General features: G+C 41.2%; 1 protein-coding gene across 3 annotated transcripts; it reads right to left on the bottom strand.

Annotated features, from left to right (window-relative positions):
* Positions 1–2,556: 2,556 nt before the first annotated feature.
* Positions 2,557–11,699, bottom strand: glrx2 (glutaredoxin 2). 3 transcript variants are annotated; one of them, XM_089000406.1, is made up of 4 exons: positions 11,613–11,699; positions 10,871–10,937; positions 7,244–7,420; positions 2,557–2,938 (listed from the first exon to the last, which is right to left on the bottom strand). In XM_089000406.1, the coding sequence occupies exons 2-4, from the start codon at positions 10,934–10,936 to the stop codon at positions 2,777–2,779; spliced, it is 405 nt and encodes a 134-aa protein (XP_088856532.1). In that variant the 5' UTR covers position 10,937; positions 11,613–11,699; the 3' UTR covers positions 2,557–2,776. The 3 variants fall into 3 exon arrangements, with proteins under 3 accessions (XP_088856532.1, XP_088856531.1, XP_088856530.1); XM_089000405.1 differs by lacking the exon at positions 11,613–11,699 and adding an exon at positions 11,418–11,606; XM_089000404.1 differs by lacking the exon at positions 11,613–11,699 and adding an exon at positions 11,025–11,356.
* Positions 11,700–17,206: the final 5,507 nt, after the last annotated feature.

The following is a 17,206-nucleotide window of genomic DNA, read 5'->3' as shown; positions in this document are numbered from 1 at the left end:
GGAGCTCTGAGTTAAAAATCGGAATTATGAGTTGAAAGTCAGAATTATGAGTTAAAAATCGGAATTTCTAGTTAAAAATTGGAATTCTGAGTTAAAAATCAGAATTCTGAGTTAAAAGTCGGAATTCTGAGTCAAATGTGTGTGTTAATTTCGGGTTGAGTGAACGCTGGCGCCTCTGGCTACCGCTGCTCACCCGCAGAAAGACATTTCTGCTCTTATCCTGTGACTGTCAAGTGTCTGAGAGTTTTGAAAGGCGCTTAGAAATGGAATGTATTCTTATTAATAAATGGACACAACAATATATTTGCTTATGCAACTCACTACCAATAGTGTGCTAGCTCTGGCCTGTATGCTCTTATCTTATGATACTATGATTGGCTAGTGACTAGCCATTCATGTGACGAGCCAATCATAGTTTGCGAAAACTCATGTTGCCAGCGCCTTTGAGCAGGCCTTGGGTTGCCAACTCGAACACTGATTGGTTGAAGCAACAGTTTGATCGACGCATTTGATGCTCCAGGCCCTGCAGAACTGATGGCGAAGGCGTCCAGGTCGATTTCTGACCCTGGTAACAAATGATGGCTGAAATGCGATTGGTTAAATGCTAAAATACGAAAACACACGTCTGGAAGCAGCAAAACAGGGGAAAAGGAAGCCGAAATACAATTTGGAATTATTTAATAAGAATTCATGGGCAAAATACACAGGTAACATCTGACTTACGACCACTTCAACATTTTGAATGGAATTCGACTTATGACCATTTCGACTTACGACCGGAACGGAACTCGGTCGGTGATCGGATGTTACCTGTAATTCACAGTCTCTTCTTCTTTTCCTTTCGGCTTTTCCACAGCGAATCAATGTCCTCCATCTATCCCGGTTTTGTGCATCCTCTTCTCTCACACCAGCTACCTTCATGTCCTCTTTGACCACATCTATAAACCTCCTCTTCGGTCTTCCTCTCGGTCTCCTGCCTGGCAGTTCAAGGCTCAGCATCCTTTTCCCGATATAGTCACTCTCTCTCCTCTGGACATGTCCAAACCATCTCAGTCTGGCCTCTCTGACTTTCTCTCCAAAGCCTCTAATATGAGTTGTCCCTCTAATGTACTCATTCCTGATCCTATCCAACCTGGTCACTCCCAAAGAGAACCTCAACATCTTCAGCTCTGCTCCCTCCAGCTCTGCTTCCTGTCTTTTCTTCAGTGGCACTGTCTCCAGTCAAACATCATGGCTGGTCTCACCGCGGTTTTATACACTTTTCCTTTCATCCTAGCTGAAACCCTTCTATCACACATCACACCTGACATTTTTCTCCAGCCGCTCCAGCCTGCCTGGACACGCTTCTTCACCTCTTTTCCACACTCTCCATTGCTCTGGACAGTTGACCCCAAGTACCTAAAATCCTCCACCTTCTTTATCTCTTCTCCACTCTTGCACTTGGATCCCTCTCATTCACACACATATATTCCGTCTTGCTGCTGATCTTCATTCCTCTCCTTTTCGAGCGCATATCTCCACATCTCTAGTTTCTCCGCCACCTGTTCCCCTGTCTTGCGACAGATCACAATGCCATCTGCAAACATCATGGTCCAAGGAGATTCTTGTCTAACATCGTCTGTCAGCCTGTCCATCACCATAGCAAACAAGAAGGGCCATTTCCATTCTCTTAGCAAAGTCAACCACCATCTGTCCTTCAGCGTTCCTCATCTGGAGTCCAAACTTGCCCATCACCTCCTCATCATCTTTGTTTCCTGCGCCAACATGTCCATTGAAGTCTCCACCAATGACAACCCTCTCACTTTTCGGGATGTTCTGTATGACTTCATCAAAGTCCAACCAAAATTCTCCTTCTCCGCCAGCTCACATCCTACTCTTGGGGCATACCCACAAACAACATTGAACATCACGCCTTCAATTTCTAGCTTCAGACTCATCATTCTATCTGATACTCTTTTTACTTCGAAGACATTCCTAACAAACTCCTCTTTTAAGATAAGCCCAACTCCATTTCTCTTTCTGTCTTCACCATGATAGAACAACTTCAACCCTGACCCTAAACTTCTAGCCTTGCTCCCTTTCCACCTGGTCTCCTGGACACACAGTATGACTACCTTTCTTCTCTGCATCATGTCAACCAGCTCTCGACCTTTACCTGTCACACACACACACGCACGCACGCACGCACGCACATATATATATATATATATACACACACACACACACACACACACACACACACAGTAAAGTCTCGTTATATCGATATCGGATATATCGATAGTCCCGGTTATATCGAGACTATTTCTATGCACGCACTGAGAAAATTACATGCAAACAGGGTCGGATATATCGATAGTCCCGGTTATATCGATATTTTTTCGGACTCCCTTGAATATCGATATAACGAGACTATACTGTATATATATATGGCCAACCAACCAGATATTGTGGTCATAGATAAAGGGCAAAGGAAAGCCGTTGTCGTGGATGTAGCGGTCCCGAGTGATGGAAACATCAGAAAGAAGGAACATGAGAAAATGGAGAAATACCAAGGGCTCAGAGAGGAGCTGGAGAGAGCCTTTTTAATGGTTTCCTATGGGAAATTAATGTTTGGGATACACACTTTTCAACCTTACACACTCAGTCTGGGAACCAATTAAGTTCAAGGTATCTCTGTACTTGGATAAATAAGACGACAATAACATACAGCTTTCAAGCGCAAGATTTAGATAGCATATATAAATAGACCATTGAAAGCCACGAAAGGAACGGTCAGTCATTTAGCAGGTCCGAGGCGTCCGCTTCCGGAGCCTTCCGAGTCGGCATTGCAGCAGGGAGCGCACTGATTGATCAGCGGCACTAATTTGCCCTGTTGATGGAGCTGTTTGGTATCGGAGCCGCCCCCGATACAGTTTCCGTTAATGAAGACTCTTGGAACCTGAACACACACATTTTGTATGCACACGCGTTAGGTTGACCACCCCAAAAAAAAATTTAAGGAGACGAATGGGTTATTATGACTTTAAGGAAATACAGTGATACCTCAGCTTACGAACGCTTTAGCTAACGAACTTTTCGCCTTACGAACATTAAATTCGCGAGGATATAATCTTGGCATACGAACTGGTTTTCGGCGGACAAATCGAAGCACACGGCGCCACGGTGGCTGGCGGACTACTTTTCCACACCCACTTTCTTTGAGTGCAGATGTGATTTGTTATCGAGTGGAGTACTTTTGCTATTATGGGAGCAAAAAAGATCCCAACACAGGCTAGCGTTCAGCCGAAGAGGACATTAAAGAAAATTACAACTGAGCAGAGGGAGATCATCAAAAAACACCAACGAGGTGTGCGTTTGTGTGACTTAGTGTCCAAGTACCAGAATGCTAAGTCGACCATTGCTACGTGTGGCTAAGGGTGTTTCTGTGTTGTCTAAGAACGGGTCTCAGGCACGAGAAAAGGTTGAAAAACTTCTGTTGATTTGGATGAACGAAAAGCAGCTAGCAGTGGACAGTGTGAGTGAGGGTGTTATCGCCGAGAAAGCACAGCGACTTCACTCGGATATCACCAAGAGGCAACTACATAGACGACCATCACAAAGGAATGATGGAATCTAAGCTATTAACATTCTAGCTGTATATCTGGCTATCTATCTATCTATTAGCTATCTAGCTAGCTTTTTGGCTAGCTATCTAATAGCAATCTAATGCTATCGACTGGCTGTCTAGCTATCTAGCTCGCTATCTATTAGCGATCTACCTAGCGATATAATAGCTATATTGACTATCTATTGGCTAGCTTTCTATCTATTCGAGTTACTTCCGGGTTGAGTGAACGCTGGCGCGTGTAGCTGCCGCTGCTCACCCACAGAAAAACCTATCCATTGACTGTACAGTGACCTTGAGAGTTTTGAAGGGTGCTTAGAAATTAAATGTATTATTATTATTAAAGGGCAATAAAACGACTTTATTATATAGTAGTTTATTTCTTGAATTATAATCCAATAGCATGTTTATTATACCTAAAATAAGATCTAGTTTGTGTAGTTTTAAAGGACAACCGACGTCACTTTTTTGATTCTTAACTGACATCAGAAAAACGTTTGATAGCATCTAAAATACCCAAAACACGCAGTATGATATTTTTATTCAAATGCAAAACACCAATAAAAATGACTTAAAGTGTCCAAAATCTGCAAAAAATTGAGCTGCGAATTGGGCATTTTCAGAAAGTCCCGCCCCCAGTTCGTGACGTCACGCCAAGACGTCTTGCATTGCTGGAGAATCAAAACAATGGCTTCAGATTGGGAGAATATGCTTTCTTGTTCCACATCGTTATGAATATGATTCAAATAGTTCTGAAGAGGAAAGCATACATGTCTGCAATCGATTAAAGAATTTATTTGCGCCATTTTGAGGCAACATTGGGGGAAAATCTCACCCAAAAAAAAGAGGCACAAAATGGCGACATCCCGTGGCCACCGCCGCTTCCACAGGCTGATAAATTCCTTATACGGCGATTGGACGCCCTCTTCTAGGCTTCTGGCGGCTTTTGGGTGCAACACGAGGTCCCCAGACCAAACAAGTACAGCAAAATACATTGACGTGATGGAAGGACCGCTACAATGTGTCTTTTTTATGGTAGAGGGGGGTCCTTTAGTGACGTCACGTACGGACTCGTCACCAACTCAAAAACAAGACTTCCTGAATATTCAGCGCGAGTCAAATAAAATAAAATACGCTCAGTAGAAGTCATTTGAAGCCATTTTACAAATTATGGACTTGTCCGTTGTCCTTTAGGGCTTATTTAGTAGAAAATGATGTTTTATGGGAACCTGGGAACGGATTATTCTAGTTTTAATGGTTTCTTATGGGAAATAAATGTTTGGAAGACAAACTTTTCACCTTACACACACTTTCTGGGAACCAATTAAGTTCGGCAGCTGAGCTATGACTGTAATTTCATTCCTCGATCACGTTTCACGAGCTTTATTTGAACGCTTCCGAAAAATCCAAGCCAGATAAAACCTCATCAAGTCTTTGAAGAGTAACATCAAAGGCTTCCTTTTTAATTGCGCCATCGGAATCTCGGCCAACTTTGCAGCACGGGCCTCATTTGCGCCAGGTTTTTGTGCTATGAATATCGTCAAGGGATTGAGATCAATAATTTCGTCAGTCATGGCCTCGCTCTCACCAGGAAGGAGACCTTCCTGGACGACACGGTGGAAACAACATACGGCCTTGTAAAAATTCCAAATCTCAGCTAATCAATCGCTCAAGTTATGAATTTGGGGAAACCATTCCAATGTTTCATCCTGTGAGTGCACAATAAATTGATGAAGAACTAGCACAGCAACTTCACTCGGGGGGATATCATCAAGAGGCAACTACATCAACGACCACCACAAAGGTCAATAAAACCACTTTATTTTATTATACAATCCAATCGCACCTTTGTTATACGTAACTAAGGTATATTTTGTGTAGTTTTAAGGCTTATTTAGTATAAAATGATGTTTTATGGGGACCTGGGAACGGATTATTCTCATTTTCTACTCGTCTGTGTAAGCTCTCAGTCGTACAGGAGAGGTCCATCGATGAAAAGGTTTCTTCAGCCGTCATGTGTACTTCTTTGAAGGTGTCGGGCGTTTCGCTTCTTACCCAAGACGCTTCGTCAGCAAAGTAAAATCTTTTGCTGGTAGTTTCAGCCCGATATATATCCCTACTGTCCAGGTGTGGCGGTGACATACTCTGCTATGATTGGTCCCTGCTTTCAGTTTGGGGGGAGCAGAGGACTACTCCCTGCGGCTACATTGATTACTTCTATTGTCCTGACTGAGATGAGGTCTACGACTGGCCTGATTGCCCCATTTGCTCTGGTATCACTTCATCAGCATAACTAAGCCTATGTTGCCTAAGAAGTCTGTCGTACGAATGACCCAAATTAAACCTCACCCTACCATGGCGATTTAGTGAAGGATTTTGTTGTTTTATGAAAATAGCTTATTTTACACCCTTTTCAAAAAAATCCATTTTCTTTCACTAAGATTTTAACCTAATTGTGGTCAAATGCTTTTAGTTTTGATGATTTAGATTTTAGTTCGCTGTCGAAGCCTCTTGGATAAGAAGCGAAACGTCCGACACCTTCAAAATAGTACAGATGACGGCTGAAGAAACCTTTTCATCTCATTTTAATGGTTTCCTATACGAAATTAATGTTTGGAATACACACTTTTCACCTTACACACTCTTTATGGGAACCAATTAAGTTCGTAAGCCAAGGTATCACTGTACAGTTTATTTCTTTAATAATAATAATAATTGTAATAATAATATTAATAATAATAATACAATTACAATCCAATAGGACATTTATTATACATAAAATAATGCAGATTTTGTGTCATTTTAAGCCTTATTTAGTAGAAAATTATGTTTCATGGGGATCTGGGAACGGATTATTCTCATTTTAATGGTTTCCTATGTGAAATTAATGTTTGGAATGTTAATTGGAATTAACGTTTCGCCTTACACACCCTTTATGGGAACCAATTAAGTTCGTAAGCCAAGGTATCACTGTACAGTTTATTTCTTTAATAATAATAATAATAATAATAATAATAATAATAATAATAATAATAATAATAATAATGTTAATAATAATAATACAATTACAATCCAATAGGACATTTATTATACATAAAATAATGCATATTTGGTGTCGTTTTAAGCCTTATTTAGTAGAAAATTATGTTTCATGGGGATCTGGGAACGTATTATTCTCATTTTAATGGTTTCCTATGGGAAATTAAGGTTTGGAATGTTAATTGGAATTAATGTTTCGCCTTACACACCCTTTTAGGGAACCAATTAAGTTCGTAAGCCAAGGTATCACTGTACAGTTTATTTCTTTAATAATAATAATAATAATAATAATTGTAATAATAATAATATTAATAATAATAATACAATTACAATCCAATAGGACATTTATTATACATAAAATAATGCATATTTGGTGTCGTTTTAAGCCTTATTTAGTAGAAAATTATGTTTCATGGGGATCTGGGAACGGATTATTCTCATTTTAATGGTTTCCTATGGGAAATTAATGTTTGGAATGTTAATTGGAATTAATGTTTCGCCTTACACACCCTTTTAGGGAACCAATTAAGTTCGTGAGCTGAGGTATCACTGTCCATCCTCAAAACAAAAGCATCCACAGAAGCATGATGAAGTTCTTACCGTTCTGGCACCGGTCATCTGAGCTAAGGCCTCCTGTAATCTCCTCCCGTCGTTGTGTTCATCGAGTTCGATCACCTTGTACGCGGCGCCTATTTCATTGAATACGTTTTTGGCCATTTTGCAGTACGGACATGTCGTCTTGGAAAATATCACCACGCAATTCTGTGACACCAATTCCTGAAAGGGTTGAGGAAAAATATTACACACACACACACACACACACACACACACACACACACACACACACACACACACACACACACACACACACACACACACACACACACACACACACGTTTGTGATACAGTGATACCTCAGTTTACGAACCCCTTGGCTTACAAACGTTTTGGTTTACGAATGTTACATTTATGAAAATTTTACCTTGGCATACGAACTATAACAGTTGGGGGCCGCAATGTTTCGCTTACGGATGCTTCAACTGAGCATCCAAGCTGAGAAACAAAGGAATTTCGTTCTTCAAGTGAGTGAAAATGAAATTTCTATAAAAAGAAAAAAAAAAAAAAATTCATTTTGCGATGTTTTAGCGACTAATTTTCGATCTTCGACCGTGTATAAGTACGTTCTAGCTGTTCTTCATTAAAGAATTATATGTACCATGTTCTTCAAGATTGTCACTCGTGTTGTTGCTGCAGTTGGCCATCTAGCCCTTTTCGATTTGGAACACGAGATCATAACCCGAGATGGTATTGAGAACCATACCATAGACCTCATCAGAACCATCACTAATATCTTCCTATCTGTCCGTTTACACCATATCACTCGCCTACAGAATGATGACTTGATGAAGAGTTTTCTTCGATCAAAACTGAATCGCAGTGTAATTTTTGCAGGTCAATGAGCTTAGAAGTTTCAGAAAATTTCATCTCATTCAAGTCATCATATGGTTGACTAATTAATCAGCTTTCATTGTTTTACTGGCTGTGACAATTGCACACTCAATGTTGCTGTAAAAGTAGTGGATTATCTTGTTCAAATTTCTGTGGTTGTATATTAACTGAAAAATTAGTTTAACAACGCCCCCAAAAAAGGAAATTTTAAATGATGAGAGTGATGAGGACAATTTAAATTTGGCATTATTATTGAAAAATAATTATTAATATAAAAGTGTTGGACTATACACAGTGTTACCTAATCCTCTACAATTTCTGATTTAGTCCAATTCCGATCACCAATTAAGTATGATCATTCTTTATGAATGTTATTTTTTTCACGTTTGAAGATTGGTTACAATCAAAGATAATTATACTATGTATTTGAATTTTCAATCTTAAAGAGCTGTCATTTTTATTATTTTAAAATTTTTAGACTCTGAATGAATATACATCAATAGTGGTGTATTTAATTGCAATTGTATGTTTTGGATTATAAAAAAATTATAATCCAAAGCATATCTGATCTTGAAAGTTGAGGTTTTTGGACTTGTCCGACTTCACATAGCGCCGAAAGACGACGTGAGAGTGAAGTCGTTGTCTTCTAAAACATATTTAGCCACAAAGTATTAGAATTTCGTCAAATACCGGAAGAAAATCGACGAAAAACGAGCAAAAATTATTCATATGGTACGGAACTGTGTCAGAGGCTACAACTCGTGACGTCATCAGTGACGTCACGAACTGGTGACCGCGGGGCGCAATGCTATTGCCTCCTTTGGGCACTTCTAAACCTATCTATTTCTATGCCTACAAGGGATCATTCCTCAAGATGGTGAAAGAAGAAGGTTATGTTCCTCATCAAGTGTTTAATGCTGATGAAAGCGGCCACACCATTCCATCAAGCCATCAACGACCATCACAAAGGTCAATAAAACCACTTTATTATCCAGTACAGTTTATTTCTTTAATTATAATACCGTAGCACATTTATTATACATAAAATAAGGTATATTTTGTGTAGTTTTAAGGCTTAGAAAATTAGAAAATGATGTTTTATGGGGACCTGGGAATGGATTATTCTCATTTTAATGATTTCCAATGGAAAATTAATTTTTAGGATACACACTTTTCACTTTACACCCTGTCTGGGAACCAATTAAGTTTGTAAACCAAGGTATCACTGTATTTGGCTGAAATTTACAGAAAAAAAACTTCACGCCACAATGATATCACATGTGGAAAGTGAAACATTTATGTACAAATATGCACCGGTGATTTCTTCATCTCAAATGTGAACTGAAAGAAACGATTAACAACAATGGTGGGTAGACCGCAACCGCAACCAAAAGTGTCAATCACTCGTCACGTGGCCCTGAGCATCGGATGAAACGCCTGTCGGGAATTTTGCTGCCGTGCGGCTTGTTAGAAAACAGCAAATTGTGCAAAAAGTATGAAAACACTGAAAACTCGGTCACATAAAAGTCACTGTAAAAGTTTGAATGTAGCATGTACACGTGTAAGGCAAGGTAGCAAGTCTATTATGTTTATGACACTAATTTGAAATTGAGAGTAACTCTCGTGGTTGGGTTGTATTTCAAGATAGCATTAAGGTAAGACAGTATACTCACGTTAGCTTAAATTTGTAAATTTGTTGATCAGGTATGTTTGGCACTGTGTAAAGATAGCTTTCTATCTATTTGAGATAGGCACTAGCAACTTTAGCGTCTTCGCAGGTCCGCCACAGCTATCTAGCTAGCTATTGGCTGTCTATTAGCTAGCTGTTTGCTATATTTTAGCTATCTATCAGCTAGCTAGCTTTCTATCTATTTGAGTTTCTTCTGGGTTGAGTGAACGCTGGCGCGTGTGGCTGCCGCTGCTCACCCGCAAAAAAACTTATCCTGTGACTGTAAAGTGACCTTGAGAGTTTTGAAAGGCACTTAAAATGAAATGTATTATTCTTATTATTCTTATTATTACCATTTGCTAGCTATTTGCTATCTGGCTTGCTAGCTAGCTAGCTATTCACTATCTAGCTGGCTAGCTATCTAGCTAGGTATCTGTTGGCTATCGACTGGCTAGCTAGCTTTCTATCTATTTGAGTTACTTCTGGGTTGAGTGAACGCTGCCGCTGCTCACCCGCAGAAAAAAAATTATCCTGTGACTGTAAAGTGACCTTGAAAATTTCGAAAGAAATAAATGAAATGTATTATTATTATTATTTAAACAATTCTAAAGGGAATATATCAAGCTAGCTATCAAGCGAGCTATCAATTAACTAGCTATTAGCTAACTAGGTTTCTATCTATTTGAGTTACTTCCGGGTTGAGTGAACGCTGGCGCATTTGGCTGCCGCTGCTCACCCATAGAAAAACTTCTCCTGTGATTGTAGTGACCTTGAGAGCTTTGAAAGGCAGTTAGAAATGAAATGTATTATTATTATTACAATTTGCTAGCTATTTGCTATCTATTAGCTATGTGGCTGGCTAACTAGCTAGCTAGATATCTATTCACAATCTAGCTGGCTGGCTATCTAGCTGGGGATATGTTTGCTATCAATTTGCTAGCTACCTAGCTTTGTATCTATTCGAGTTACTTTCGGGTTGAGTGAACCCTGGCGCGCGTGGCTGCCGCTGCTCACCCACAGAAACACATCTCCTGTGACTGTAAAGTGACCTTGAGAGTTTTAAAAGGCGCTTGTAAATGAAATTTATTGTTATTATTATTATTACTTACATGAACAAGCTTTACACATGCTGTACTGGTGGATCCTCCTGTTGTGGAAGATGCAAAATTGCCCATTCTGAAACAAGACCATACGAAACAACGTGAAACAAAATGATCCACAATACTGACTATCGCGACTTGCATAGAAAGCGCGTTTTATAACCTTGAAAATGGCACGAGGTCATAAGAATAACTGAAAGTTAGTAGGAAATACAAGCACAGAGATGTTGATCGTAACTTCCACGGGTCCATGGCGAGCTGTCATGGAGTTGACGCCTTGTTTCATTCGTTTCCATGTCGTGAACAAACACTTTCCACACGCGTGAAAGGCATGTGCTTAATCCAGGATTAGAAAACAAAGTGAGTGACGTAATCTTCACATTTTGAGTAGCACCTCACGCAGCCTTTCATTGGAAACGGGCCACGCAAATGAGCTAATCTGCTCAAAATTGAATGTTAGGCGACGTTTAATTCAATCCCGGCAGTTTGGAACGGGGAGACATGTTACGTGTGTCATGTGGCATACAGTAAATATGTGAATCTGGCAAAGAATGACCTGCGACAGCCGGTCCATGCTGCTCGAAAACACCATCCGGCTCGAGAAAACATCGACGAAAAAAAAATTAACAAGGCCAAAAAAAGTTTTCAAACTTTACCGAGTGAAACATGCAGTTAGTTTTAAAAAGATGCCTCCAATTGTATAACACTAGTGCATGTCGTCACGTGTTTGTTTACGTTCACTTCAGCCTACCTTTCACCAACCCCGGAAGTCGTGACCGAACGTCTACCTCTTGACGCACCTAATTTACGTCACAAGGCCCACGTGACGAAGTGGGGGAATGACAATATTAAGAGCAATAATAATAATACATTTCATTTATAAGCGGCTTTCAAAACTCTTAAGGATACTTTACAGTCATAGAATACATTTTTTTTTGCAGGTGAGCAGCGACAGGCATCGGCGCCAGCATTCACTCAACCCGGAAGTAAGCCGGCGTTCACTCAACCCGGAAGTAACTCAAACACAAAATGGTCATCGGCACAATAACATTCAAATAAAGTAAAACTACTCACCATTTGATGACAATGCTCTGATCTTACCGTGAAATGTTATGGGTCTTTTATTCTGAAAATGCCATAATCACTCACCCAAATGTTTGCGTTTTCAATGAGTTTTTGATTTATATGGGTAGTTGTAATGAGTGTTTTACATTCTCGCGATATTTAGCGAGTTTCCCGACCCCTCTAGTGATTAGCAACAAATCTAGCTTTTTTCCCCCCAAGATTATTGGAGAGTATGATGTCAATGCGTTCTTGTTAGAAACACAGGCGACCAGTTGCCATGGAAATCACGAAAATATTAGTCCGACATCCACCTTCGTTGATGACTTGATTTTTTCCATTGTCTAATACCATATTAAAGTGCATTTAAATAACTTTCAAATGGTGTATAGCTTATTGTTCAATGACAACTAATACGGAAATAGCAGGGGATTTTCTGCCTGAAATTACACAGTTAAATCAATGAAAATCTGTGACCGAGTTCTTTATTGCAGTTTAAACTATCATAACTTTCTTATTTTTTGGCAGATCTTTTTTGGCAGAACGAGTAAGGTACCATTGGAAAGCTTTTGAAATTCTAAACAGGAACACACAAGAAAAGATTCAAAATATAAATGAGCAAATATCAACGATCGAATGCAGGCAGATTTTCGTCAGAAATCCAAAATGGCTGTCACTGAATACTAGGAAAGAAAAAAGAGCGTCAATTTCAATAATTTTTTTTCCCCCGTTTCTCGAAATTTCAAGAACCAGCATGTTGGGAAACGTGTGTAATACGTCATCGTGAACTGAATAGTTTAGAAAATCCCACCAAAAACCATGACGTACTTCACCAAAATGCAATGATATACGACTGCGAGTACAGAGTGCGCTCGCTTCACTGGAAAGAAACAATGGCGGTGGAATATAGCGAATTTTAGCGTACCTACTTTTATCCACCAGAGGGCGCGATCGCATCGTCGTGCTTTGTCCCGATGACGATGCAGCCACAGCGTATCAGAAGATCATTTCTAAAAACAGTCTGCAGTGGTAAAAGTCGATACATTATACTAATCTTTCTTTTGTATGTCCAGCTGAATCCGTTTATTAAAGGGGGAAAAGGTAAAAAAGCACGTTGGTCAATACTATTAGGTTCATAAAGAATATCTATTAGATAGCTACCTAGCTAGCTATCTATTAGCACATGTAGCTATGTAGCTGGCTATTTATTAGATATGTGGGTATCTACAAACGCAGACCTCGTTGGTGTTTTTCGATGATCTCCTTCTTCTCTCGACCGTCATTTTCTTTTGTGTGTTTTTCGCTCCCATAATAGCAAAATTACTCCAGTCGATAACAAACCACGTCTGCACTCAAAGAAAGGGGGTGACGAAAACTAGTCCACCAGCCACCATGGTGCTCCGTGTGACTTGGTTCGTTTGCAGAAAACTAGTTTGTCAACCAATATTATATTCTGGCGAATTTAATGTTCGTAGGGCGAAAAGTTCGTAAGCTAAAGGTATCGCTGTACAGCAAGAACCCATACTCCAGTAATAATAATAAGAATAATACATGTCATCTATAAGCGCCTTTCAAAACTCTCAAGGTCACTTTACAGTCACAGGATAAGTTTTTCTGTGGGTGAGCAGCGGCAGCCACACGCGCAAACGTTCACTCAACCCACTCATAGAAAGCTAACTAGCCAGCTAATAATAATAATCCATTTCATTTCTAAGCGCCTTTCTAAACTCTCAAGGTCACTTTACAGTCACAGGATCATTTTTTTCTCTGGGTGAGCGGCGGTAGCAACACGCGCCAGCGCTCACGCAACCCAGAAGTAACTCAAATAGATAGAAAGCTAGCTAGCTAGCCAACCTTTAGCCAACAAATACATAGTTAGATAGCCAACCAGCCAGATAGTGAATAGATGTAGCTAGATACCTAATAGCGAGCTTGCTAGCCAGCCAGATATCTAATAGATAGCTCTCTAGAGAGCTAGCGAGCCAGATACACAGCTAATAGATAGCAAATAGCTCGCAACTAAAGTGCTCTTAAGGACAGTTTACAGTCACAAACAAGCATAGATTTTATCAGAGCATCCCATAATATTTGAACTGAATGATGAGCCGATACAATCTAAAAATTGTCTTTAATCGTGTTTCCTTCCTCGCCATTTTTTCCCCCCCTTTATGCAGACCCCAAGTCATTAATATTGTTTCCGTCGCTGCATAACTCAAGGGATCAATCCCCCGGTTGCCATGGAAACGAAATCAGCCATGCAGGTACTGGTAACGGGCGTTGCTATGGCGCTTCACATGCTGGAAAAAAAGGCTGCAAATCTATTCACTGCGACTTTTGACAGGGGCGGAGGCGAATCCCCCGTTGGAGATTCGCAGGATATGAGCGGACGCGGCGCACCAGCAGCAACGTCGCAAACGGCGAAATAAAAGCCAAAGAATTTGCGTTATGGTCCTTTCCCACAAAGTTAGAAAGGCTACGACACTCGGTAACGAACTGCTAGCTGAATTGAAAGAACGCTAGCAAGCTCAATAACGCGCTAGCTCCTTCGCTCGCTAGCTAGCTCGGGCCTTGACTTTCACACCTGTGACGTAAGGGATTAGCCAGCTAGCTAAATAGAAAGAGAACTAGCTAGATAGCAAGCTCAATCGCTTGCTAGCAATACAAAGAGAGCCAGCTAGCTAGCTCATTCGATCGCTCGATAGCTCAATCGCTCGCTAGCTTAATCGCTCACTACTTCAATTGCTCGCTAGCTCAATTGCTCGCTGGCTCAATCGCTCGCTAGGTCGGTCGCTTGCTAGCTTGGTAGATGAAATGATGTGGGGGCCCAGATTTGGCCCATGGGCCGTGACTTTGACACCTGTTATGTAAGTGATTAGCCTGCTCGCTGAATTGAAAGAAAGCTAGCAAGCTCGTTCGCTAGCTCCATCGCTCGCTAGCTTCATCGCTTGCTAGCTTCATCGCTCACTAGCTCTATTACTCACGAGCTCCATCGCTTGCTAGCTCCATTGCTTGCTAGCTCAATCGCTCACTAGCTCAATCGCTCACTAGCTCAATCGCTAGCTAGCTCGGTAGATGAGCATGACATTTCACAAGTTTGATGTGCTTTGATGGGCCAAATAAAATGATGTGGCGGCCCCGATTTGGCCCATGGGCCTTGACTTTGACACCTGATATGTAAGGGATGAGCCCGCTAGCTGAATTGAAAGAAAGCTAGCAAGCTCGTTCGCTAGCTCCATCGCTCGCTAGCTTCATCGCTTGCTAGCTTCATCGCTAGCTCTATTGCTCACTAGCTCCATCGCTCGCTAGCTCCATTGCTTGCTAGCTCAATCGCTCATTAGCTCAATCGCTCACTAGCTCAATCGCTCACTAGCTCAATCGCTAGCTAGCTCGGTAGATGAGCTGACATTTCACAAGTTTGATGTGCTTTCATGCTCGGCCCCGATTTGGCCCATGGGCCTTGACTTTGACACCTCGCTCTGAATTGAAAGAAAGCTAGCTCGTTCGCTAGCTCCATCGCTCGCTAGCTTCATCGCTTGCTAGCTTCATCGCTCACTAGCTCTATTGCTCACTAGCTCCATCGCTCGCTAGCTCCATTGCTTGCTAGCTCAATCGCTCATTAGCTCAATCGCTCACTAGCTCAATCGCTCACTAGCTCAATCGCTAGCTAGCTCGGTAGATGAGCATGACATTTCACAAGTTTGATGTGCTTTCATGGGCCAAATAAAATGATGTGGCGGCCCAGATTTTGCCCCTGAGCCTTGACTTTGACACCTGTTATGAAAGGGATTAGCTTGCCAGCTGAATTGAAAGAAAGCTAGCAAGCTCGTTCGCTAGCTCCATCGCTCGCTAGCTCCATCGCTCGTTAGCTCAGTCGCTCGCTAGCTCAGTCACTCGCTAGCTCAATCGCTCACTAGCTCAGTCGCTCGCTAGTTCGTAAGCTCGCTCACTAGCTCGTAAGCTCGCTCGCTAGCGCGTAAACTCGCTCACTAGGTCGTAAACTTGCTCGCTAGTTCGTAAACTCGCTCGGTGGTTCGTAAACTCACTCGCGAGCTCGATTGCTAGCTCAATCGCTCGCTGGCTAGCTCTATAGATGAGCATGGAATTTTACACATGATTTTCTTTTGCAAACTTTTAAATTTTAAATAATGCTAAAAAAAAGGTCATATGTGATCTGATTAATACAAGAAGCAAATATTCCAGTCCGGTTCTCGAATACAAAATGTCGGCTGGGATTAAAAACTCAAGGCAATGAATTAAGCATGAAGGTCGTTCCTCTGAGGCCTTTCTGACATTCTGCTTTCAAAACAGCATTTTGGAGTCCCAATTAAAGGATGAAAGGCTGTCAAGAGGAGACTTTGGCAACAAAAACACAAACCCGCAAAAAAAGTGGCTGGAATGGATCGCATCGGCTTCCATTTTGTTTTGGAAAATGGTGGCTAGATTTGGAAATGACATCTGAATTAGAATTGCAATCCTATTTATGCTAGCTTGCGAGCGATTGAGCGAGCAAGCGATGGAGCTAGCGATGATTGAGCTAGCGCGCAATCGAGCTCGCGAGAGAGGGATCTTGCTAGCTTTCTTGCAATTCAGCATCTACCAAGCTAGCTAGCGATTGAGCTAGCAAGCGATTGAGCTAGCAAACGATTGAGCTAACGATTGATTGAGCTAGCGAGCGATGGAGCTAGCGAGTGATGTAGCTAGCGAGTGATGGAGCTAGCGAGCGATGGAGCTAGCGAACGAGCTTGCTAGCTTTCTTTCAATTCAGCTAGCAGGCTAATCCTTTACATAACAGGTGTCAAAGTCAAGACCCGGGGACCAAATCTGGGCCTCCATATCATTTTATTCGGCAAGCAAATCAAACTTGTGATATTTCATGCTCATCTACCAAGCTAGCAAGCGATCGAGCATGTGAGCGAGCTAGTGTGCGATCGAGCTACCGAGTGATCAAGCTAGCGAGCGATCGAGCAGCCACACATGCCAGTGTTCACTTAACCTGGAATAATCCAAATAGATAGAAAGCTAGCTAGCTAATACATAGCTAATAGCTAGCCAGACACTAGCTAGATAGCCAGACAGCTAATGGATAGCTAGCCAGATAGCCACCCAGCTAGCCAGATAGCTAATAGATAGTAAATGGCTAGCAAACGATGATGATAATAATAATCCATTTGATTTCTAAGCGCCTTTCAAAACTCTAAAGGTCACTTGAGAGTCAGAGGATAGGTTTTTCTGTGGGTGGGCAGCGGCTGCCACATGCGCCAGCGTTCATTCAACCCAGAATAA

The sequence above is a fragment of the Hippocampus bargibanti genome, linkage group LG07, assembly GCF_051943395.1.
Source record: "Hippocampus bargibanti isolate YZ-2025 linkage group LG07, ASM5194339v1, whole genome shotgun sequence".
Lineage (NCBI taxonomy): Eukaryota > Metazoa > Chordata > Actinopteri > Syngnathiformes > Syngnathidae > Hippocampus > Hippocampus bargibanti.
This window is presented reverse-complemented; position numbering and strand designations above follow the sequence as displayed.

Coding starts and splice junctions, on each gene's coding strand:
- glrx2 (XM_089000404.1), bottom strand. CDS start 11,113: ATGGACCCGTGGAAGTTACGATCAACATCTCTGTGCTTGTATTTCCTA. Junction 7,421..10,870: donor CATGTGTAAAGCTTGTTCAT/GTAAGTAATAAT, acceptor CAACCCTTTCAG/GAATTGGTGTCACAGAATTG. Junction 2,939..7,243: donor AGATGACCGGTGCCAGAACG/GTAAGAACTTCA, acceptor GTGTGTGTTCAG/GTTCCAAGAGTCTTCATTAA.